This window comes from Saccostrea cucullata, unplaced genomic scaffold (assembly GCF_032062105.1).
Source record: "Saccostrea cucullata isolate Sc308-1 unplaced genomic scaffold, CSIRO_AGI_Scuc_v1 ctg391, whole genome shotgun sequence".
Lineage (NCBI taxonomy): Eukaryota > Metazoa > Mollusca > Bivalvia > Ostreida > Ostreidae > Saccostrea > Saccostrea cuccullata.
In genome coordinates this window covers 160,268-187,402 of record NW_026938695.1, presented here as the reverse complement: position 1 = coordinate 187,402, position 27,135 = coordinate 160,268, and the positions used below count along the sequence as shown (strand labels likewise).

Below are 27,135 nucleotides of genomic sequence, written 5' to 3'. Positions count from 1 at the left end.
CACCTCTGATTGTTTTGGAGATCCATTGTTGCTCTGCTCCAATTTTGTTTTATTTTATGGATTTTGAGCTTGAATACTGTTCTTTATCTCCATTAACCATATCTTTTAGTTTTCGATCAGAAGAAATTAAAATAAAATTGAATTGTATTAGGAAATCGACATCTACTGAAATTAAAATATTTGGTTGTTTTTTATCTACATTTCTAAAGTACATCGGATGTTCATACGTCAATCATGCCGACCTTGAAGATTTTTTTTCATCAGTCTGATTAAAATCGAACCTAGACTAACCTATTTTATAATTATGGTCGCTTGACAATCAAAGGCAAACCTGAAGCCAGTGAAGGTTGATTTGTATCAGACTGTTTTTATTCTTACCTAAAAAAGATTCCAGTCATTTAAAGATCAGATAGCACTCTTTATATAATACATGTATTGGACTGCTAGATACTTAGTAAAGGGCGCCCAAGATGGGTTTTTACTTTTATCTTACAAGGAGCAAAATCAGATTTGAAACTGCACAGCTTACGGGTTTGCTTTTCCAGTAATTGTAAAGTCAACATAATACAGGATTTTACCCCCACACCCCTTTTTTTAATTGTAATCTGATTTAACAAACGATAAAAATTTATCAGTTCTGAAATAATCTTTTTTTAAACGAGAATTACTATTCATGTCTGTAAAAAATATATAATGCACTCAGAACTTTTAACAATGCTGTTTGAATGTATAAATCGATATCAACGTCATAAGACTATCCCTTTGCAGTGATTTAACGGACTCCAGAGGCATATTGTTTATATGATATTTCATTGATTGAAGGCAGTGGAAATGAATTTATATATTTCAATTAGAATCAAAGTATAATAATATTGCCGATACGTTGATATATTGTATTTGCTGACAAGGTAACTGTATCGACAATGATACTGCATTCATTTTTTATAACCTTATTTTCCCTTTACAAGTAGTAGTATCGCAGTAACTGTTGTGTATGTGTGTGTTTCTGGTATAGATTTGTTATGTCCTTTGCAGAACGGAAGTGAAGTCATTTGCCACCAATATTGATGTAAAATGCTCTTTTGTTATATAAGTATGATCTTTGCTAGGGGATGCTCCGCTTTGCGATCCCCCTGGTTCTTGTAATAAAAAGCTTTGGTATCAAAAACTTGTAGGTATTTACATGTAATTGTAAAACATTACAGTATAATTCGTAATACACCAGGGCAAAGTCGTCCCTATGTGTCAGTCCTTTACATATTCAAAAGAAGTGTTTTAAAGAAACAATAATTAATCTTATATTTAATATCTTTTCATTTCCATGAATCTTGATTCAAGTTTCTACAGTCAAGATATAGCTTACATGCTCTGAGTATCTTAGTACATTTAATAAAGGTAGGAAATTTCCATTTATGAATGTCCGCCTCACGCCATTAGAAAATAAGATCTACAGAAAGTAAAATGTCATTTATTTTCCAAGTAAAAATATTGCAAAACATTATTTGGATGAAAATAAATGACAGAGAAAAAAAACTCAAATAAAATTAGCATCCCCTGAGGAAAACATTTCAGAATAGAGTATTTAATTTAGCAATTTTAAAAGAAGAAAACCCATTAGCTTTTTAAATCTACTGTCACATGAAATGTGATTTGAAGATCTAATGATTTTCAGCACTTGGCCACGACGAAGATTCTTGTCTACTTTTAACAAATACAATTTTCTGTGAGAAAGGACACGGAAATAATTGGTACTATGATAAAAAGGTCTGTAAACTGAGAAATTAAAGGGTTAGAAAAAGGTATGGCACATGTATGGGTTGTTAGAAAAGTTCGCGTACACACTCATTTACGAAAAAATTACAATATACATGTACAATGTAGTTGACGCATGTCTGATATAATTTGTATTTCTTTTGTTTTTAGTTAATGTAAAATGGCAGGTCAATGTATTGAAATATTGAAAATAAAAAATTATTTTTACTATTCAATCGTTGAGTAACAGTGCAAACACTTTACGTTATGTGACGTACGCGTGACAAACCGATTCTAAACATTTTAAGCTATTCACAATTGTTGTCTTTCACCCTATGGACTTTTTTCTTTTAAAAAATTGAATAACTATATCAAGACACTTTTTTCTAAAATACCTTTTCTATTGCTTCGGATGTAAGTTGGATCTTAAAATCAATCTCTACGCAGATAAAAACCAGGAAACAATGCAAAATCTATAGGGACAACGTCAATGCTATAAGTTGTAAACTGGAGTACCGCAAGATGTGATCATCCAAAATATCCTTCCTCCAATTATTAAAAGGCTACTACCATTTGAATACCTCGGTTTTAGATATTATTAGAAATTTCCAGCAACATCTAAAAATATAAAAATAGACTCTTTCGGATATTTTTCTGTCTGTAGTTATACATTTTGAATAGATTTGTGCTACAACACACGTTGCCTTTTACGCATTTATCATTAATAGCGAGAAAAGAGTCGAAAAAATTTCATTCGAACCTTGTTCAAATAGTAAATACTTTTCATGAATATCATTACGACAGGTGAAATACAGTAACTATGCATTGCGACTGTGCAATTATTTTTCTTAATTTCAAACAAATGTCCTTGTAATGTAAATGTGCGAAATAGTGAAATGATACATGGAGCACGTTTTATCTGAATAATAAAGATTTATCGTTTCTTTAAGAATCAACGGAAACCATTAAATTCTTGCATATTTATTGAAAAGTACATACAAATTTTTATCTGAAGGGTTATATTGCTGTTATTTAAATAGCGCGTTCACAATAGAACAAGTCTACAACCTTTTTCTAGCAAACGTAATACATGTTTATCTTAAATGTTTATTTCATGCTGATATCACAAATTCTATATCCTAATGATAATTTGAAACAAACTTTTTGAATATAAAAATATACCCATTTCTTCAAAAACACAGACATTTGTTCAGATTTTACACTAGAAATAATGAGCATACGAGTATACGTATATCCTAATTGCTTATCTTAACCTTCCTACGGCAAACTTTCTACATGATTTTTTTTACGCGCAGAATAATTTGATCCGTGTTTTGTATGTTCAATGTATATACGTTTGACTTCTCTTATTCTTAGAAACAGATCCCCAGGCAATTAATGTTTCAATTGCCTCGCTATCTTGTTTCCAACATTCCAGAGGAGAGAAAAAAATTGATTTGCAATTTTCAGGTATCGCAGTTCATCTAGAAAATAAAAGAGTCGGGTTTTTTTTGCAAAGTGAAGGTGGTAGGCTTTAGCTCTGAAATCATGTTAATAGACTGCGCGGCGATAAATTTTATAATTGCAAGCATGCACAACCTAAGGTGCTGATAAGGGTTTTTTGTGTTGAAAACACGATAAACAGAATTATTTCATTTAGAAAATTCTACGATTTTGTCCTTTGCTAATAATCTAAATTAGAAAGGTACAAGCTTTTATGTTGCACCTGAATCAATAATTTCTCATTTGGAACTAATTTTACGAATAAAACGTTCCACTCACATATAGCCGACCATTCCATACATCAGTAGAGAGAATTCAGCATGTATGATACCACTCGATATTAAAGTAATCCAACATTTCTGTGCTAACTGCTGAGTAAACATGTGAAGGTTATGTAGATCGCATTCTTCACTTTGATCATGGATTTGAAGTGTTTTTGAAATATATATAATTTACAATGGATTTCAATCGAATCAGCAGTTTTAATATTTCTGAAAATGAAACTAGGCATGGATACGCGACCAATCATGTAAGTGTACTTCGTTAATTAATAGTATGTTTTTGTAGGCAATTATTCTGTGTTGTTTCTCTAAAAAAATTGAAATGTGTTATTTTAAAAAGATGCATAAATGTTATTAACATGATTAAGGATTCAGCATTTTTTTTTTACAATTCATCGTTGTTATGGCATTAATAACGATAAGGCGTTTAATTGAAACCAAAGAAAAGGGTCGGAGAGAAAGATAAACATTTTCTAATTAAGTGTATGAGAGAAAATTTAGAAGCCTCGAAAGAATTGAGGACAACTGATCTTATGAAAGTAATTTTACTTAAAAATAATTCGTATTTTATAGTACTACATATTTTCCCCTACAGTTTTCAGATTCTTTGGCACATTTTTTTTCAATTGAAATGGAATTCTGGTTATTTTTTTTCCTCAGAAATGGATTAAATTCAACCATTTACCGATTATAAGACAAATTAAATGACGTTGTTTTAATTAATGCAGCAATTCTACAGACACGTGTGATTTGCATATTATAACCTTGACCTCGAACAAAGTAGACTTTACGCTGCATATATGAGAGGATTGTGTATGATTCTCAAAAGAAAGAAAAACATTAAAAGTATTAAAACTTTTGTCTAGAAAATTCATAATAGAAACTGCAGAGAGTGAAAGCAACTTTTGTCAGTCTTGGCTCAGTAATGTGTATATCAGGAAACAAATTGGCCAACCGGGTGAAAAGTAAACAAAAAATAAGAAAGCACATGCTCATGCATGTTACTTGTAACAGACCACTATGTAACAAGAGATTTAAATAAGTACATCTTATTTGAAGGAAGTTAAATGAATAAAAATGTTTTTTTTTTCATGTAAAATTCTGATGTAGTCTTGACGCAAAAAATGGACAGTTAGGTTGTACATTCGTAGCATGGCTGTTTCAAGTCCAATCAAGATGAAAATTAAATTTTATGCTTTGGGGGAGTCAAAAGATAATCGTACTTCATAGAACATTTGCCAGGTGATTTGGCTTTAGATTGTTTACATTAATGCTACTCCAATGTCAATTTACTTTCTTTTTCCTATCAAACTGTTTCTGCTTGGCTAAAAGCATTTTAAGATCGAGTTTCTCGCTAATTGTGATATTCTTTCTATTCAAAATACAGCACGACTTGCTTAAATCAGGCGCTGAAAGACAGATGATAGATATAAACTTTTAACAGATAGCTTGAAAATAACAATTTAAGGCATGTATATATGGGTAAAATGAAAAAAATGAAACTGAAATGAATTTCAATCGTCAACTTCCCTTACTTATGCAGCAATATATCATAGCCTGCAGACGGAGTTTATATATCTCAGTTGATTCGATACGCGAGAGCATGCTCTACGTACACGTATGAACATTTTCTAAGAGGAGTCTGAAACAAGAATATTAGCGGCCTCATTTAAAGTCACCATTTGTAAGTTCTTTGGTGGATACGATGGTTTTATCAGCAAACACAATATGTCATTAAGTCAAATACTACATTAACTGGCGTTTCAGGCCATTTAATAAACACCGAATTAATGACGTTTTTTTGCTGCTATTTCCCGATCATGATGAGGAGCACACGGCGTGTGTGACCTGTCGGCAGGGGACGCTCACTCCTCCATGGCACCTGATCTCACCTTGGATTTTAAAAGGCCGTATTTGCTCTGTTCCAATTTTGTTTAATGGACCTTTGAGCTTGAGTGTTGTTCGTTATATCTATATATTTTATTGATTATATTGTTAGGTTTTTTAGACGTACTTTTCAATACAGTTTTACTCAAAGACACCCACAGATCATACATTGTACCTGGAGACTGACAATCTTTCATACATAAATGTAGCCACGTATCACAATAAATAAAACAACTAGGAGACTTATTGTTCACAGAACAATAAGAGGTCTTTCCACCTTTTGAATTTCAATTTCATTTAATATTTATTTATTTAAAATTAAATTTCATTAAAAAGAAACCAGGAATGGCTTAAAAGAAGAAAAAAAAAATGAAAATGAAAATTTTTTTTTTAGGTGACCTTGACCTTTGACTTCAAGTCAAATTCAAGGTCAAAGGTCAAGGGTCACATTGTAATTAACCCCATGTCTCTATGACTTATAGTTTTCAAGTTATAAGGTTTAATATTAAGCACAAAAGCATTTAAGGGCAGTAACTCATTCAAGGAGTCACCAGATCCTTTTGCACTTGAACGTAAAAGTTTTGCCTAAATTCCCATAAGACATTAGAGAAGGTTTCGTGTCTTTGCGGTTTACGGTTTTGGAGCAATAGCAATAAAAATGTTTTTCGTACAAGGGACAATAATTTTTAATAGGGTCAATCTTAAGGGACGAGAATAAAATCTAAGACACAGTTTTGAAAGTACATATTAATGATGCATAGACATTATGCATATGTTGAAAGACAAAAGAGATATAAAAAGAGCTAAATTTCTCAGTTTTGGAATGACCTTGACCTTTGACCTTTACATGAATTTTATGCTCAAAGGTCAATGAATCTTATGCAGTTGGTCCCATGTCACTATCACTTCTCGTTTTGAAAATTTTTAATTATTTCTAAAATTCAAAAAGTTTCAGGGGCAATAACTCATTGAAGAAGTCACCGAAGACTTTCGCAATGAATAGATTCCAGAATCCTCTCAATTAGTCAAAGACTTTAGTGAAGGTTTCATATTTGTACGGTTTATGGTTTCGCAGTAGTAGCGATAACAAGGTTTTCCGCACAAAGGGCGATAACTTTTAATAGGGTCAATGTTACGGAATACGAACTGAATCTTTAAGATAGTTTTAAGAGTACATATTAATGATGCTCAGACAGTTTGTATATGTTAAGAGACAAAAAAGATATAAAAAGAAATTAATTTCTCAATTTTGGAATGACCTTGACCTTTGACCTTTACATGAATTTCAAGCTCAAAGCTCAATGAATCTTATGCAGTTGGTCCCATGTCTCTATCACTTCTCGTTTTGAAAATTTTTAAGTATTTGTAAAATTCAAAAAGTTTCAGGGGCAATAACTCATTGAAGGAGTCACCGGATACTTTCGCAATGAATAGATTCCAGAGTCCTCTCAATGAGTCGAAGAATTTAGTGAAGGTTTCATATTTCTACGGTTTACGGTTTCGAAGGAGTAGCGATAACAAGCATTTCTTGCGAAAGGGGCAATAACTTTTAATAGGGTCAATCTTACGGAATATGAATTGAATCTTTCAAATAGTTTTAAGAGTACATATTAATGATGCTAAGACAGTTTGTATATGTTAAGAGACAAAAAAGATATAAAAAGAGCTTAATTTCTCAATTTTGGAATGACCTTGACCTTTGACCTTTACATGAATTTTAAGCTCAAAGCTCAATGAATCTTATGCAGTTGGTCCCATGTCTCTATCACTTCTCGTTTCAAAAATTTTTAATTATTTGTAAAATTGAAAAAGTTTCAGGGGCAATAACTCATTGAAGGAGTCACCGAATACTTTCGCAATGAATAGATTCCAGAGTCCTCTCAATGAGTCGAAGACTTTAGTGAAGGTTTCATATTTCTACGGTTTACGGTTTCAAAGGAGTAGCGATAACAAGCATTTCTTGCGAAAGGGGCAATAACTTTTAATAGGGTCAATCTTACGGAATATGAATTGAATCTTTCAAATAGTTTTAAGAGTACATATTAATGATGCTAAGACAGTTTGTATATGTTAAGAGACAAAAAAGATATAAAAAGAGCTTAATTTCTCAATTTTGGAATGACCTTGACCTTTGACCTTTACATGAATTTTAAGCTCAAAGCTCAATGAATCTTATGCAGTTGGTCCCATGTCTCTATCACTTCTCGTTTCAAAAATTTTTAATTATTTGTAAAATTGAAAAAGTTTCAGGGGCAATAACTCATTGAAGGAGTCACCGAATACTTTCGCAATGAATAGATCCCAGAGTCCTCTCAATGAGTCGAAGACTTTAGTGAAGGTTTCATATTTCTACGGTTTACGGTTTCAAAGGAGTAGCGATAACAAGCATTTCTTTCGAAAGGGGCAATAACTTCGAAAGCGGACATAGTTCATACGCGTTGGGTCAAATTTGTTCATAACTTTTAATGACCTTTACGATGAACAAAAAGTCTTTTCGATAAATGTCGAAACAAAAAATCAGCGGAAGAAGAATAATAATAACTAGGAGACTTATTGTTCACAGAACAATAAGAGGTCTTTCCACCTTCTTTGAATTTTAAATTTGTTTTATATCGGACTACTAAAAATTAAATTCCATGAAAAAGAAACCAAAACTCCCTTAAAGCATAGAAAAAAATGAAAATTAAAAAAAAAAAAATGAATGACCTTGACCTTTGACCTTAAAAAATTTTCAAGGTCAAAGGTCAAGGGTCACAATGCAGTTGTCCCCATGCTTCTATGATTTATAGTTTTCAAGTTATAAGGTTTAATAGTAAGTACAAAAAACTTAAAGGGCAATAACTCATATAAGGGGTCATCAGATCCATTTGCACTTGTACAGTGAAGTTAGGGCTAAAGACCCTTTAGACATTAGTGAAGGTTTAATGTCTCTACAGTCTACGGTTTCGGAGGAGTAGTGATAACAAGGTTTTCCGCACAGGGGGCAATAACTTTTAAAAGGGCTAATATTAGGGGATAAGAGTAAAATCTTTGAAACAGTTTTAAGAGTACATATTAATGATGCATAGACATTAAGTATATGTTTAAAGACAAAAGAGATATAAAAAGAACTAAATTTCTCATTTCTGGAATGACCTTGACCTTTGACCTTTACATGAATTTTAAGGTCAAAGGTCAATGAATCTTATGCAGTTGGTCCCATGTCTCTACAACTTGTCGTTTTTAAAAAAATTAATTACTTGTTAGATTCAAAAAGTTTCAGGGGCAATAACTCATTGAAGGGGTCACGCAATGAATAGATTGAAGAATGTCCTTAATTAGTCGAAGACATTGGTGAAGGTTTCATACCCCTATGGTTTACGGTTTCGAAGGAGTAGCGATAACAAGCATTTCTTTCGAAAGGGGCAATAACTTCGAAAGCGGTCAAGGTTCATTTACGCAGGGTGAACTGCAATAATCTTTTACGGAGTACATTCTTATGGACTATAAATCTTTTCGATAAATCTTGAAACAAAAAATCACACGGCGGAAAAATAATAATAATGGAAAAGAAGAAACAGAAGGAAATCAATAGGTCTTTCCACAGAAAGGTGGAAAGACCTAATAATAATAATAATAAACAGAAGAAAATCAATAGGTCTTTCCACAGAAAGGTGGAAAGACCTAATTACTTCCTAAAACACAGAAATGAAACATATTCTTCTTAGCACCTCGTTCATCACATAATTAAAACATTTACCACCTAATCAATTACATAAGCGCTATATGGGTAATTTCACGATTTTTCACCCTGTTGCACTAAAAGTGATATTATTACGACTCAAAATATATCAGTTACATATTTCATACACCAGGTTAATTAATGTGTGATAATTACGACTCATACATATCAATAACATAATATAGATATCATAGCACTCTTCTGTCTCCAGAAATTATGTCTTGATTATACCCAGTGTGACCTATACTGCAGACGCCAATGATCATATTTTACTTATATATTTATGATAGATAACATCTACTTGACGATGTTGACAGTATTTCTTTTTATTTTCACAAAGATATCTAAAATTTGCATTAAAATATATATTAAAATATAGAGATATTATTAAAGGAACCAAAACTATGTTTTAATCAATTATGTTTTTATATATGTATTTGTTTAAGCTTGAAGGATACATGTATTTGAATCAAGTTCAATACTAATTTTAAGAAAAGCTGAAAGGATTTCTGAATCAATTAATTAATATATGTCCAATGTATGGTTTAAACGAATGGTTTTGAATGTATACCTTATATATTGTGGTTGATTTGTAATTATAACTTGAAAAGTAATCAGAGAGAAGCCGTAGAAAGACTCGGTATATTAAACATGTTTCCTCCGCGGAAGGCTTCACGGCTAATTACTTCATAGCAGATCACGACTTCCGGAAAAAGGCTACGCAAAAACGGAAACAGGTTAACTAATAAAAACTAATCGTGAATGTATCTTTCGCTCTGGAAAATAAAACTGCTACATGTAACGAACTGACAAAGAAAACTAAATATTACTTTTTTATTTCAAATGTATTCTTGCTTGCTTTGATATGATAAAGATTAGATGTCTAAATTAAGTCGATAATAAATAGGTAGAAAATGTTCATTCGTCAAGCGTTCGACACTGAAATTTTGAATGCCTTAATTTATTTACAAATACAATGTTCATGGAATGTTACGATCTCATGAAAATGAAAAAAAAATTTGTGCTTATATTTTTTGAGGGAGAAATTTCTAGTCACTTTGTAATTTGTGATCTTTATGTTTGTATCCATAAAAATGGTGAAACAGAAAATGACACCATCTGCGATGAATGACCATTTAATACATGTATCTTGGTAGCGAAATCGAATTCAATATGGTTCGTCCTTAATTTTCCTCTGGAAAGTTTTATAAAAATGTATTTAACAGGGAAAATGTTTCTTTCGGTTAAAAATACTATAACTAGAATAGCATGGCTTCAAAATTGTTCCACCTCATTAAATATACACCACTTGACCATTAATTGCCATGTTTTAGCGCTAATTTGTTGTAAACGGAAATGTGATTGTCCATATATGGATGCCGAATTTAAAAAAAAAAAACAAAATATATCAAATTGAAAAAAAACCTTTCTCTTTTTTTTCTCATATCTGAAACGATACTCTCCTCATGATAATAGGAGAGTAGCGTATCAGAAACCGTTGGCTAGCGAAGATGCTTTTTTCTGAGTACGAAAATAAGCATGTTCTTGTTATTAAGGTCATCCAACTTTTTTTTACTTTATTCAAGTACATTGAGATACGAGGGTTGATCCAAAAGTTCGTGGAATTTCTTCATATTTTATTTGTTTTTAAGTGGAATTGGTTGAAAATTACAAATGAAAATTTAGAAACTTGATGAATAATTTAAATTAAAAAACATTTTAAATATCTTTGATAGTATTTTTATGGAAGTTGTCATAGAAACGGTTGTTTGGAAATGCGGGGGAGACATTAACGCGTTTGTTATCATTTTAATTCTTAATACGTGAAATAAGAATTAAACCGCCCTATGTGGTATATAAAACGAAAATTATGTCATTATTACGATTGCTTGATCTTTTATAAACCTTTGTGTGAGAGTTTTACTGATTTTACTGGATATTTAGTTTATAAGTTGATGATTTATTGTTCATCTTAAGTTGTTAGACAACGTCAAAATTCGGTCAAGTCACACTTTTGTGAAAATCCCGGGATCACTCTATCTTAAACGCGTATATTATTGACATAGGCTTGGGGGGAAATGCATTTAGTTAACTGGTTTTCCAGTGGCATAAGAAATTTAAGGAAAATAGAACTTCCATGGACGTTTACAAAAGGTGTGGTCGCCTTTTAGAGGCTCTGTTTAAGTAGGTATCCCTCTAGACAAATTAAAAGCGCTAATGGAGATTGTCAGCTGCCGTACTGTTCTTGACATTGCTACTGAAATTGGAACATCTTATGGAAAGATGGGTAGTATTTTGAATTAAGAGTAAAAAATGAAGATAAGTTGGTGCGAGAGGATACCCCGGCTTTTCTTAAGGAAAAAAGAGAAAAAGGCAGCATATTATAGAATTACGTATTCAAATTGGACATTTGGGCGAGACGCTTCTATAACGTGACGTGACATATCTAACTTGACGTAACGTCGAAGTCTCCCCCGGGTTTCCCAACTATCTATTTTCTGAAAGCTCGTGTGACCTTGTTGGTGATTGGAAAGTGGTGAAATTTTCCAATATTGTTGCATTATGACTATATTATGAATATGCCTGTTGATTGATTTCATCAAATCACGATAAAATTTTAGAAAGAAATTCCACGAACTTTTGGATCAACCCTCGTACATCATTGGTGCCAGAAAAAATAAAAAAGAAATAGGTCTAAGGCGAAACATGACACAAATACAATCAGAGTGCTGAAAGGAGATATACATGTGAATAATTACATAAAACAGAAAGACAAACAATAATATTCCAACTAGAAAATCAGTCAACCGCCGACATAGTGAATAATAGTACAAACTCAATATATAGAAAAAATAGATACATTTTTTAAAGCTTTGTCTGCAGTTAGATTGTCGCATTAGACATAAAAACTGCATTAGATGTACAGACATGTGCTTGAAATGTCTTCTCGGATGTTATTTATAAGGTGTTAAAGAAAAGCTTAAAATTTCAATGAATAATATAACAAGTTGTAATAAATCAATCGGTATAAAGTAAAAAAAGAGATATTAACTGAAATCAAGAATTATAGTGAAAATCAAAAAGAGAGTTTTACATGAGGTCTTTCTTTGAAATATAAAGATAATTAATTTTAAACTCAGAAGTCGACGAAAACAGAACATGTTTGTAGCATAGCTAACATGAACTTCTACAACACCTCAGGAGAGATCAGGTGCCATTTAGGAGTAAATGTTATAAGATTTTATGTTTAAATGTATTTGGAATATATAGCTGGAACCTGTTTTGAAAAAGTGTGAAATGGATTTTATATTTTATGAGTTCTAATCTCTGAAATTTGTTGAAATAACGCACAAAATTAGAGCTCAAAAGTCCATTAACATCAATACAAAATAGGAGTCGAGCAAACAGGGACCACAAAAACATCTGAAGAGGGATCAGGTGCCACTGATGACTATGCATCCCCTGAGGACTCTAATGCAAATAGAAAATAATTTAATAGGCTCTTTTATCTCCATTATGTTCTGCTTGAGGAACTAATACAAGTACAGGTGGTATTTATAAAGCTTAGTATTTCAGATTTTGCAAATAAATATAACTGGTAGAACATTGACCATTTGTTTTCTCTTCGCACTCTGAAAGAGAAAAAACAATTAGGAATCATTGTCCGGTATCCAATTAAGTTTTTCTCTCATTTCTGAACAAAAAACGTTCATTTTATAATTAGCCAAAACATGATATATCGGTAAAATGAAATTCCCGAAGGACTCTGCAAAACACGCATGCGCAAACTAATGCAAAGATATTTTGTTGTCAAAAGCAGTAGAATCGAACAAAAAAGTACCTGCAGGGAGATGTTATTGATAATATACAACCTGGCGGAAATCCCGATATGAACTAAGAGTTGTTGATATTTTGAGGTTAAATCAAAACATTTTGCAGCTTGAGATTTCATGTTTTGTTTTGAATAAGTGTGGTTTGAGTGAAATCGACCCCTTTCTTCTTTGGCGATGGAGAAATTTATTATCAAAACGCATTTTTTTCCCTTTTTAATGGGAAGAGTACAATTCTATTTTTCTTTAAAGTGTGGAGTATTTATAGCATGAAGTTTCAAAGGTTTTAGATATGAAAAAACACTTGACGATAATAAAGGCATTGTGCTTTATTAACAGCGTCTTGTCTGACAATTTTATTATGCAATGTCTTTTTTCAGGAAGATATAAGTGTAACAATTTGAGAATTAAAATGTCACTATGGTGAATGTGAAAAGATGCAGCGAAAATAAAATGATAGCATTTCAAAATAGAAGTATTCTTATTATTCTATTTTAAGCATACGTACTGGTAAAAGTGTTAAATATATAGATATTTAAAACGATTGACAAGATAGAATGATGTGTTTTGCAGAATCAAAAATGATACATTTGTAAGGCATTCTCATAAAGAATGGTTGGAAAAACTACATTAAGATCTTAATTATTCAGTTCTTCTATATGTATGCCTTGTTTAAACTGTTTGTAGAATGGAGTGAAATCATTTGAGGGCAAGCCTTTTTTGATAAACCTGGTTTTGAGGAAAGACGCGAGACTTTATTGATATTTGAAAAATATATAGGTAGCGTTAAAGATGCAATAATTGATCTTGAGAATTCAACCTGATCATAAGAATTTTAATGTGTATTCAGGAAAAACCATTTATTCTGAATTTGCAAAAAAAAAAAATACGTAGATAACTTTGAGATCGAATTAACGCTGAAACCAATTTGTAGATAAGCTATTAAAACGCCAATTAACCATCTAGGTTCTTTTGTCAGAATTGATTGTAACTGCATATTTTTCAAATGGTTTCATTAAATAAAAAGTCAGTATTTCTTAACTTCTTTGTGGTTTCTATAGTCTTGTATTGGCAACACAAATCGACCTCCTTGGTTTTGGCAAAGACCAAAGAGTACATGTATTTTTATCTTGCCCATTCATTAATGTAGATGAATTTTAAATCTATAATCATGATCCCTAAGCTGGCAAGAAAGTGTTAATATTGATGACCCATCATGTGAAATTCAAGCTTTTAATTTACATTTTTTTAACTGTAAAATGACAAAGATAATTCCAGTTCATTCTATATCATACTTTTTTAAAATTACTTTTCTTTACAGCTTGTTTATTTATATACAATTTGATATTCTTTTATCAAAATTATAATATGTAAAAAAAAATAATCAGTTAAAGAATATCGAATTTAAATACTTTTACTTATCAATCAACTGAAGTGAAACCTTGAATTCAATGTATAGATACCCGGTATTTCAACAGCTTGAACTGTATTCTAATTTTCAAATGCAACACTTTCTTGTTTAAAGTGTCTAAATGTTGATTTCGCTTAGAAAGAGCTGCTGGAATTCTCAAGTAATGGAAATGGTATTCATATGAAAAGTATTTATCCTGATTACGAAATAAATAAATCAAATCATATATTTATAATACATGGTGTTAATGTGTTGATGATCTACAGAATGGATGGTTGATTGTTAATTTTATGGTTTTCTGTGTGAACATGCATATGATAACTAAGTCCGGACATTATCCCATCACAGATGATCCCATCATTGGCTTCTCTTTCTGAACATCGAAATCTTATACAATCGATTCATCTTTAGACCCCTTCTATAAGAAGTCGTTACTCTATCGAACCAGTACTGTTTGAACAAATTTATCGCACTTGATTGTAAACCATTCTATCACACAGGATGTCACATGCACATGGTTCTAAATAAAACATCATTAACTTTGGTAAATATCTCGCCTTTTGATCTAGTCCATTCATTTCAGTGCAGTTATTTGAAGATCATTGCTGCACCTATTTATACCAGAGCCTAACGTCGCTTTCCCATCTGGGGCGAAATATTTTCGGGTCAATATTCAATTTATTGTGATAGATATATCAGAGAGATTCAACACTTAAGTGCCTTCATTTCTCACACTAACTGTTTTTCTGCACTATTGGATACAGTGTATCTGAGATATAAAGAGCATTAGATTTTATTACCTCGAGCTAAATGCCGGTAAGTCCTGCTGTTCACTTTTTGATCTATTGGGCTTGATAGAAAAAAAAGGGTAGTTGAAGAACATCTTTTTGTGCATATTGGCGAAAAAATTTGGAAGATAACTTTTGAACTGCTTTGAAAAAAATATTAAAGATTGTACAAATTGCCTTAGTTTGAAAGAGTATATAGATATTTATGAATTATACATTTATTTTTTGATTCATGATATTTTTTTATTATAAAGGTATTTGGGAAGGTGTAATTACATGTAAGATTGTGTTAAGTAGTGAAATAAAGAATGTTTGCCCTTAAAGGATGTGAAATCTAAATTGCATTCCTGTGTTTTAGCAGGGATAAAATAAAGATCAGTATAATATAACTATTATGTGAAAAAAATATTTAATGAAATACACGTATAACGTTCAAATTAATTTGAAATACCGGGAATATAAACAAGTTGCAGGTAAGCACACCGGTGAATATTCCATAATTTAAAAGATTCCGAAAATGAATTAATGGCTCGAACTCACATTGTGGACAACTTTAATTTTACGACATATCGAACTTCATTTCCGTAAATGTTGATATATCGACGAATAAAATCGAAAAAATTTGATCATATCAAAAATAAATGGCTTAATGTCTTTACTTATGAGAGAGAAAAGGAATTTTTTCTGATTTAAAATGGAGGTGGCATATATAAATAAAACATCATGAAAGCTTCCATGTTTCCGCTTTAATATACATAAAATGAAAAGAAAAAGAAAGCGTGATAATATAATAACTAAAATATATTTGACAGTTTGGCCGAGGCATAAAAAAAATGTGTCAGAGGTGCAAAATGAATACTGTACACTACAAAATCGATTTCCATTCGTGAAATGTATGACGTTACGCAGGGAAGGTCGAAAAACGCCAAAACAAGTGCAATATTAATTACGACAAGTTTAATTAACACATTTTGTAGAAGCACCTGATGCACTGGAGGTCTAGACATCTTTATTTTTAGATAAGCAATATAATTAATTCATTGTTATCATGGTATGGCTGCGGAAAGTTTAATTGGGTCTTCTAGTAAATGAAATCTTATGTAAAGAAAAAGGAAACAACATATTGACGAGTTTTTTTTCGACCCTACAACATCTCATCAATTTTTCATATAGTAGTAGGAAGGGGATGTTCACCCCTCCATGGCACCTGATCCAACCTCTGATGTTTTGGAGGTCTGTGTTTTCTCTGCTCCTATTTTGTATTGCTTAATGGACATTTGAGCTCGAATACTGTTTTTTATCTCCATATGCAGTGTATTTCATTTAGAGGTTTCCAACTCACCGTGTCGGTGACGATGGCGCGTAACAACGTCACATAAGAAACTGTAACAGTTTTTCAACCTGCCACTCCTGCAATCGTCGCGGCACTACCACTGAAACCGAAATTGATGAATCAGCAATCATAATGGTTAAAAATTGTAGAACTGTATGAGAAAATTCGGACAGATAAAGCAGAGCTACACATCCAAGCGTCGCAAAAGCCTTCGAATAAGGCCGCCAATTTTTTGTCGCTAATTTCATTTCTTGTGTTTTTTGCTTTCTCTCGCTTTTAGAATAGTATCTGATAATAAATCATATAATTTATTCCTAGGTTTGATACTTTATTTACTTTTTAACGGTTCGAAACAACCCTTTTTAGTTTTGGTTTTTCGGTTTAAAAGAGTCACATTTTGACGTCCTTAACAACAAACGACCTTTTGGAACCGTTGAGAGGTACCAGTAAATAAAATATGAGGAACTGGAGTTATATGTATGATTAATAAATTGGGGAAGGCATAAAATACAAGATATAATACTTGAAACGAGCGACAAAAAGAAGCGGCGGCGAAAATCGAAGGTATTAACAACGTTTAGATCTGCAGCTCACTGCATTATCCGTCCGAATTTTCTTCAGGAGAGAGTAACAGTTCTGCAGCTAAATTGATATATTAAACTTTTATTTGAAAGAAGCAATTCCAACTAGTTTGGTCTGATAGCTCAGCAACTTTACATCCGTAGTACTCTTTTGCGAGTGAAATATGCCTATTTTGAGCATGTTCACCACGATAAAATATATGTTAAGACTTTATTGCAAACATTCACATTACCAAATCAACTAGCCTACGTGAATTCTACGATCGAAAATCTGTAGGACTAAGTGGACAGTAGGGCTCCAACTACTTTCGACCAACTGAAACCTACTCTGTAAAAGTGTTTACAGCAAAACTCTTTTAGTACTAACACGGATAAAGCGAATTCACGGATATAGTGAAGTTTTTTTGGATCCCCAACTATATGAATTTTACAAAATAACCGACTGTAATGATATGCATACCAGAAAAATTATGCATAGATAAGCGTAATGTGCACGCGATTTAAGGTTGCTACAGATGCACAAGAAAAGATAATAGGATTTTTCATTTTTACTACTTGGTTCCGTGATATAAATAGAGAATAATACATACCCTTTTCCATATCACATCTTGTATCGGCCCGAGACACCAATAGCAGCCAGAGGACCGAAGGCCCGAGGGCTGATACGGGGTGTGATGTGGAAAAGGGTATATTTTATTATGTTTAATACATACTTAGTAATAAAATGCAGTACACATATAAAGTTGAGAAGAAAATAAGTAAACAATCATGTACAGACTTCTTACATGTACACGGTCTATTGTCTCATACAGTTTGGGTTTGTTTCTACTTCTTTTTCAAATGTCCCCGATCCGTAATTAATGATTGAAAATAATCTTTTATTTGTCAATTAGATTATCCTTACATTCAAAAAGTTAAAATTAAGAGAATATGTTTCCCCCAAATATGTGTGCTATCGCAAGTACTGTTTTTAAGGTTTAATTTACTAGCGGTGTGTGATATTGCTCCGTATCATCCCCGCAAATCCATATCAGCCCTGCAGGTCTGATACGGCTATTGTTACATCAGGCATATCGCATTTGTTAAAATCCTGTATTTATTTCTAAGTATGTAATAGATTTTAATAATTCATGAATTGTCCGTCAAGATTTTAGTATCTTGTTGATTGAAGATGAGTTTAATGATATGTTTTGATAGTTGCAAATGTTGGAAATACCATCGGAAAAAGCTTTTATTTTTTTTCAAAGGACATGGATAGGGATTCAGCTTATTTCCCATTTTTAATGTTGGTATGTCATTTTTTGATTAACAAATGAGAAACAGAACTTGAAATTCTTAATAATGTAATTAAGGCTCGGGCCTTGTTTTTGTTTACAAATAGAAAATATCAAATTTATAACAAAACGATATTGATATTCAAAAATCCACTAGAGACTGTCGAATTGTATTCAGAAAGTAATATAACTTGCAAAATGAAAAAAAATCTGCTTTGAACTAGTATTCTGTCGATCAACCGTCTTTTCGCGAATTATTATTCTCGTGATCTTACGTTAAAGAGGCAGTTCGCGATAAAAATTACTCGCGAAAAATAAGGAATAGACAGTATTTAACCTATATAAACAAAAAACGTGACATGTGCTTTGTTTACGTAAAGAAATTGGGAGCTCTAAATATCCCTTGTTTCTCGAAAACTCACATTAACATTTTCGATGATAATTAAAAATAAATAAGTTATAAGCATTGTTAAGTTAAATGAAAAATAAAATTTGAAAATTTATAGCTGATATTGTGTACATATACTAGTATCCCATCAACAAGTTTACCTTGCCAGTATATTCTTTTAGTATATATAAATTTTACATATTTTACATATGGTACATATTTCTAGCATATTTTAAAATTGTTTACAAAGCGACGGTGCTATACGTCACTTTGAACTTTTGTTATTTGCAATTTGTAACAGTGGGCTATAACACGCCAGCGCGTTTGCTAGTATATATTAACATGCAGTGCGAAGTGAAAACGCTCTAACGCGAAGTGAAAATGAAATGCTTCCTTAATTACTTCTTACTTTGCACAAGATCGATGGTTTAAAGTGCTTTGGGGCAATTGTAAAAATTGCATCGGCAATATTTGGTGACGTGTGTATGCTAGCGCTGCCGCTTTATTTACAAAGTATTTTCTTGTTAACTATATGTTGTAGCGCTAACGCAACTTTAAACAATGATCCGAAAAACGCTGCCACGCCTATAAATCTGTATACAGCATCCTGCTACTCTTCAGCAATGTTTGTTTATGTTACGGTATGTTAAGTGATAACGCACCAGCGTGTTGCTTGCGTAATATAGGTACATACACACGTAGGAACGGTGGATTGTGATTAAGCGTGACGCCTTTATGTGAAATATAAAAATTGGCTAAGTAATTTACAGCGTGTTCTTCAGTCAAATTCAGTCATTTTGAGTAGGTGTTTTTGTGTTTGTTTTTCTTTTGATAAAAAGATAGGTAAAGTTAGCTATTATATTGTCTTTTATTCGACATTTCGACAGAGAAAAAAATTCTGCCATTCAGTTTCTCCGAACGTTCAATGAAAGGTCATTGAATGACAGAACACTGCCATTCAGTCAATTTTCCTGACGGTTAAGTGACCATTCAGTCCTGTGCAATTTTTTGTCATATACAAATACATGACTGTATGTCGTATCAAATATTAAATATTAATGAATGAAAAATCGAAATATGTATTTTTTTTCATTGAATTTTATTAAACAGTTGTGAATAGTGTCGCTACAAGCATGCTGTTTTCTGTCAAAATCTAACTTTTATCTTCTTCAAGTTGTGACTTATCTTTCAATGAACTTCCGCTTATATCCCGGTCATTAGTAATAAGTAAAAGCGAGTTAATGGAGATCTCTCGACCGAATAAAAGGCCACTTGATGTTGGAGGTTACGTGAAATTCAAGGATGCAAATATCTAAATATTTTACAAAAGTACACATCTTCTATTTTTTAGTATAAAATTGATAACTGTAGATGCTTTTTTATATAAATCAATTAATTAAACCAATTACAGAGTATCCCGTGGTACAAATGTAATCATATTTTGAAAATATCTTGGAAAACAAAACTTCAGTTTAATGGGGCATGGACACAGTTTCAACTGAGTCTTTTTTTTTTACCAATTTTGATTTTTACAATTCCTAACTAAGGCAATTCTATTGATCAGCAAAAATTTGAACATCACATATTGAATTACAAAGGAGATACAGAACTGAGAATTCTTCATAATGTAAACAAGGCTTTTTTTTCAAATTTGAATTCTGTTTACAATTTTAAAATTATTTTCAAAAAATAAGAAAAAAAATACTTGTTTTGCAGTTTTACTATGGAAAGCTTGGTAGGATAGTTGGTGTGGTGTATGAGTGGCGACACTTTTGAGTTCTGAGATTTCTATTTGAAAGAGATTAACTAAGAATTTGTCATTTCTATTGGTTTACTAACCATATGAAGGAATGTATAAATGTCCCCAATGAGAAAAAAATGACATTTGATGTAAGCCACACTACATTTGCAAGATTGTAGCCATGATGTTGGATATTGACCCAAGGAGATGAGAACTGAACAAAGAGCAAAACTTTGAGAAAGCTATAAGATCCCTTTTTGCCACAAATACAGGAAATGATATGAGATCTCTTGTCAAAATTTCTATTTCATAAGCAATTCTGTGATAATTTTAAAGAAAAATGTGTAAATTTAGAAACATTTCATTTTAAAGCATCATGCTATATTACTGTAAGTACCCTGCCAAAATACATTATGTAAATTATTTTCAGGTAATTTTTCGATACCTACCTATTTATAATTTTAGAAGCCCGTTAAAAAAAGCTTTTTGAAAAAAGCTTTTATGGGCAATCCTTAGCTAATACTTACCATTTGTATTTCAAGTATCTTAAATAAAAAGAAATGCTCAAAAATATTTTAATTCCATTTGTACTATAAATAGGCTAAATATTACCTTATCATGATATTCTGGGATATTTTTACCCGTATGAAATGAAATGAAAATGAATTCTGGTTGAAATTTTGCCCATGGATAATTTTTCAACGTCAGTGTGATGGCAGGTTGAAGCAAGGTGCTTTTTACAGTTGAAAATTTAGGCAGAAAGTGTCCAAATTTAAATCCAGGGTCTTGTTTCCACAGCTTGTTTTTTCTCCAAGTCTTTTACGACCTTAGGACATTTAAAACTGACTAAAAAGCGTTGGGCTGTTTTTTAAACTGGAAATTTATCCTTGTCAATTTTATTAATTGTCATTTTTCACCAGAATAAAGAAAAAAGCATATTGCTCGAATATTATAGGTTCATTGTGTATCAGAATACGGTATCTTATGCATGACATCCTTACTTTTGACACCATTTTTTAACACTCAACGATAGGTTATATTTTTAACTGAAAAAGGTCAATATAGCCATTAAAGAATTTACGTAATGCTTATTTTAAACATGGTTGCTGTAATCCCTTTAATATCAACTTACCTACCAGTAAGTAAAATGATTTCTCGTACTCGGAGCATGTCCTTGAATAAATTGGGATATGTAAATACAATATACGGCTAAAAGTGGGATATTTCCTCACAATTAAGTCAAGTTGACGATGGAAAAGATAATTAAAGATAAAATCATTTCGATTTAAAAAACAATTCAGTTGTGGAAATTCTACTCTGAGAAAGGAAAGAGGGAAGACTATTCTACTGATAGTGTGTCCTTATCTTCTATAGTCAGTTAAACTTACAATATTGATACAGTTGTGGCAGATTCTGTGTTGTCGTTCATTTAAAGTTCCCAAGAATTATATCTAAGTGACTTTTAAATGGACGCAGCTGATATTAATCTAAACATGATTTTTTTTTCTTCTGATAAATATATAAAACTATATAAAGAGTACGTGTTTACTAATTGATCGAACAAATCAAAGTCATGAATATCAATACATAAGTTTGTGTAACATGTGTAATATGCTGTTAAATATAGAAACGATTCCATGATCAAATTTTACGGCCTAGCTCAATTTTCAACGGACAAAGGGCTTAATTAAACACCTTTGGACTGAATATTCAACTACTGAGGGTCAAAATTCTTTGTTACACGGAAATACCATTGTTCGTGTTGGGTGCCGAACGCACAATGAGTAAGTTCTACTCATTATAGGTACATTGATATCATTAGAGAGATAGAGGCACCATTGTTGTTACAACATTTCTAATAACTGTAGGTAGACACCAACTTATATTTGCAGACCTGCTTATAAATATAGCAAAATGACTTCGTAGTTTGTAAATAATAAGTACATTTAAAGATATTGATATAAAGACAACTAATAGGTTGGCTTGAGTGAGCAAAACAGCAATTAGGGTTTCCTCGTTACAAAAAGATGGAAATAATGAGTGATGCGTTAGAAACATTGTCTAATGTACTCGTATATTTTTTGCTGAAGGGAAAATATAACTTCAACTGGATGGAGAATTAAAATAAAGGATGTTTCTTTTATTTCAAACCAATTTTTTGGTTCAAATTATAATAAAGAAAGAACTGGTTTTTGCTCCATCAGAAGCATTTGACGTAAATGTTGCGAAAATCAAACATCTCAAATTATTAATCCCATTGTCTAATCATTGTCAAATTTGCATCGGTATTGATCTGAGAAGAGTGTATTGTAAAAATGAAGAACGCATGGCGCAGCTATATTGAAAAAAGCTTCTATTTCTGCCTTTTTATTATAAACAAATCACATACGTCACACTCAAAAATTTGAATTCAAATCAAGATTTCCGGATAGACAATAGATTTATAACATCCATTATTTAATTCAAAGTTATTGTTGGAGACGCGCTTCCATTACTGATTTTCCATTTTTTGATGTTCCCACGTCAGCCTGTTCAATATCTCTTCGTAAAGCTTTGATTTTCATTTAAGTAGCATTCTTATCTTCTTTGCTGTGGCCTCTAGTCTATTGATCCTGAAAGGTTTATAAAGCGATGGTAAAAGATTTTTGGCGTGAAAAGACAATTGAGACTGCTTTGAAAGGAATTAGTTTGAAAGACAAAAATTAGCGATTTTCACAATGACATCAACCAACGAAAACATAAACAAATAAACAACGTGTGTAAACAAAACTAAATAAAGGATGTCGCCAATTTTGGCAACAACACATGACAACTTTTTACGTCATATCCAGGTATTTGAATTCAAATCCAGATTTTTGGATAGACATTAGATTTTACAAACTTATTGTAAAAAATATACAAAGACACTAATACCAACTGTATAGAATCGACGCTAATTCTATTGATTTCACATTTAATTGATGTATATATATATCAGATTGTATTATATCTCTTTCGTATATATTCCCTTAAGACTAATCAAAATATAATTCCTAAGTAGCTTTTTATACAAGTGCTTCGATATGGTATCTTATTTATTGACCTTGGAGAGGTGTAGATAAAAAAAATTCAACATATTTCAGCATATGAGGAGATGAATAAAATATTTTTGCTTATATTAAATTCTATACATTTAAGTTACAACCTTTTCTTGCTCAGTAAGCCTTACAAACCGAAATTAAGGTTCATTGATACTCTGATAAGAGAGAAAACTCTTAATGACAAATATGTCTATTATTCCTTTATAGATTTGCCAAATTGTAGTGTCTTTTTTGTCCAATTTTGCCCAGAAAGCTATGTTATAATTGTTTTCTTTTGGAAAATCATTAAGGTTCAAGCAACATTTTATATAAATGAGCAGAGGGTTTATGAACCTTAAGACAGCGTCTCACATTAACTTAATAAGTAGTCCGTTTTCTTTTTCAGGGACAGGTGGTCATAAGTTTGGAGGAACAAGAAAGAAGACGAGACAAAGAGCAGATAAAATGTCTCAGAAAAATGTTATTCGGGCCTCATTTGAAAAGAGGTAAATTATATATTCATACCAGGGAATATTTAGATAATACTAGATCGCTAGACATTTAAAAATCACAAATTATACATATTAACATTACTAAAAAAATATAATGTTTTAAAACATGAAATTGACTCGCAACATTGAAGATTGTACATGTACAAATGTTTTTCAACAAGAACGCTTAATATTCATATAAAATAATTTTCAAGGAAGAAATATTAAATTCAATGATAAGAAAGAAGAAATTATAACAGACGATTTTGCCAAATTGAATACATGATCAAATTGCAACAACGAAAAAATGCCCCCTTACTACCTATGTACATCATGTTACTGTTATTAAAATGTGGGGGTTATATCGTACAATGCTTTGCCTCGAATGTGTAATACCCTATATTTGTCTTGTCCTAATTTTGTTTGTCATATTTCAGGTCTACATGGTGCTATTTGTTTTAGTCTGCGTTTATCTAAAAACACGCTCAGTCGTTTTGCAGGAAGACTATGGAATAAAAAAGATTACGATTTATTGATGCATTTTTTTAATCTTTGGGGGGGGGGGGGGGGTTATTATAAAAAGATGCATAAAAGAAAAGACCAAAACAGTTTCATTAAGCAACACAATGCCATAAATTCATCAAAAGATTAAATAGATTTACAGAGGAAGATGCATAAAAGCTTCAAATCTTATGAAATATGAGGATAAAGATCAGTAAACCTGCTGCAATTTCAATGAAGCAATATGAATTATGAAAAGAGCAATCACAAACCTTTAAAATCATTGTAGATGGGATCATGTCGAGGAATAGGCTATTTTTTTTATCGATCATCCATGTACTACTTGATGAGATGGGGTAAACAGGAAAAAAACATTTATTTGTTTGAATGTTTGTTTGTTTGTTTTTTCAGAGCTGAAAATTTTGTCATTTACTTGGCACTCTGGCCGCTTGAGCAGTTATGAATCTTTTTTCGTTTTTAGCTCACCTGAGCCGAAGGCTCAAGTGAGCTTTTCTGATCAAAATTTGTCCGTCGTCTGTCGTCGTTGGTGTCGGCGTCGTCGGCGTAAACTTTTCACATTTTCATCTTCTTCTCAAGAACCACTGGGCCAATTTCAACCAAGCTTGCCACAAAGTATCCTTGAGTGAAAAGGATTCAAGTTTGTTCAAATGAAGGGCCACGCCCTTTTCTAAGGGGAGATAATCATGAATTTGTTAAAAATTAATGGCATTTTTAAAAAATCTTCTTCTCCAGAACCGCTGGGCCAGGAAAGATGAAACTCATGTGGAAGCATCCTCAGGTAGTGTAGATTCAAGTTTGTTCAAATCATGACCCCCGGGGCAAGGGTGGGGCCAAAATGGCCGACCCAAATTTTACATAGGAATACATAGGAAAAATCTTTAAAAATCTTCTTCTCCAGTACCACTGGGCCAGGAAAGATGAAACTCATGTGGAATCATCCTCAGGTAAAGCAGATTTAAGTTTGTTCAAATCATGACCCCCGGGGCAAAGGTGGAGCCAAAATGGCCAACCCAAGTTTTACATAGGAATATATAGGGAAAATCTTTAAAAATCTTCTTCTCGAGAACCACTGGACCAGGAAAGATGAAACTCATGTGGAATCATCCTCAGGTAGTGCAGATTCAAGTTTGTTCAAATCATGACCCCCGGGGCTAGGGTGGGGCCAAAATGGCCGAAGTTTTACATAGGAATATATAAGAACAATCTTTAAAAATCTTCTTCTCAAGAACCACTAGGACAGGAAAGATGAAACTCATGTGGAATCATCCTCAGATAGTGTAGATTCAAGTTTGTTCAAATCATGACCCCCGGGGCTAGGGTGGGGCCAAAATGGCCGACCCAAGTTTTACATAGGGATATATAGGGAAACCTTTTAAAATCAAAGCTATGATTAGTGATATTTATATGGAATCATCCTCAGGTAGTGTAGATTCTAGTTTGTTCAAATGATGAACGCCTGGAGGGGGGTGGAGTAAATTCAAGCCTGATGTGCTCAGGTGAGCGCTGTGTTCTCTAGGCCTCTTGTTTCGTGACAGAACCTACTGTGACACAGGACTTAAGTTTAAACAGACTCATCTGAAGGACAAGTCTCCACGTCCCACAGTGAAAATTCCTTACACTATTCAGTGAGAAAATAATGACCGAAGAATGAGTACGAAATAGGTCAATTAAAATTCAACTTGATAGAAGAATTAAAACAAAATTTGTAATTAAAATTTTTCTGTTAAAATATCGATGATACTCGGTTTTAATTTGATTAATTTAGTTTATTATTTTTTTAATTTTGTTAACACCCAAACCATTCTAATTAAGTACTGCTCAGTGAAAATAAAAAAAAGAAGTATAATGATATTAGACGTTGGAATGTGAAAAGCATATCAAGATTACAACTAATGCATGTCGACCTAGTTTGATATCAAAATTTTTACAAGTTGCAAGGTTTCATCCAAAATTATTTTTAAATCTGCTGTAAATTTTTTAATATAAATCAGATCTTATCAAAAATGACATAGTATAAAAATCAAGTAAATTTTTATTTTTTGTTTGAATTTTCAACCTGTTATAGAAATATTGTTTAGAATATCAAGATAATCATACCGTTCCGTTTTGTCAATTGCTGCAAGGCAAGGATTTTTTCATTATCAATATGGTGCACTCGTTTTTAACTCATCTCTATATATTTTAAACCTCTCACTAGCTATTTTTAAAATATTAAAGTTATGAAACCATTGTCAACATGCCATTTCTGTCGCCCGCTTTGCGCAGTGGAAGGGTCTGGAGTTGCGAAGTAAGAAGTTGACGAGCTCGAATCCGTGACACGCGGTGACCGGTCCGTCGAATGAAAACGTATAAAGTTAGGTCCCGTGTCACAGTAGATGCTGGCACTAAAAAGACCCTAAATGCCGAGTATACAATGTAGGTCAAATTTTGCAGCTTCGGTTCTTCGGATGAGACCGTTTAAACCGAGGTCTTGATTTGCAGTAGGTGTTCCCTCACTGCTAAATGGCCCTTAGTGTCGGGTAAAAGATAAAATTTGTAGCCCTCTATCGGCAATGGGTGGCGTCTCCATATGA

At 32.2% G+C, this 27,135-nt stretch overlaps 1 protein-coding gene across 3 annotated transcripts in view; it reads left to right on the top strand.

The window, feature by feature from the left end:
• Positions 1 to 27,135, top strand: part of LOC134250949 (secretin receptor-like) — a 56,734-nt gene that overhangs the window by 4,749 nt on the left and 24,850 nt on the right. Inside the window, exons 1-2 of one of the 3 annotated variants that reach the window (XM_062733311.1) lie at positions 3,524 to 3,784; positions 23,956 to 24,055. In XM_062733311.1, coding sequence (XP_062589295.1) covers positions 3,713 to 3,784; positions 23,956 to 24,055 — 172 coding nt within the window. In that variant the 5' untranslated portion in view covers positions 3,524 to 3,712. Of the gene's footprint in view, positions 1 to 3,523; positions 3,785 to 15,090; positions 15,202 to 23,955; positions 24,056 to 27,135 lie in introns of those variants that run through there. The other 2 variants (XM_062733312.1, XM_062733310.1) reach the window with 2 other exon arrangements.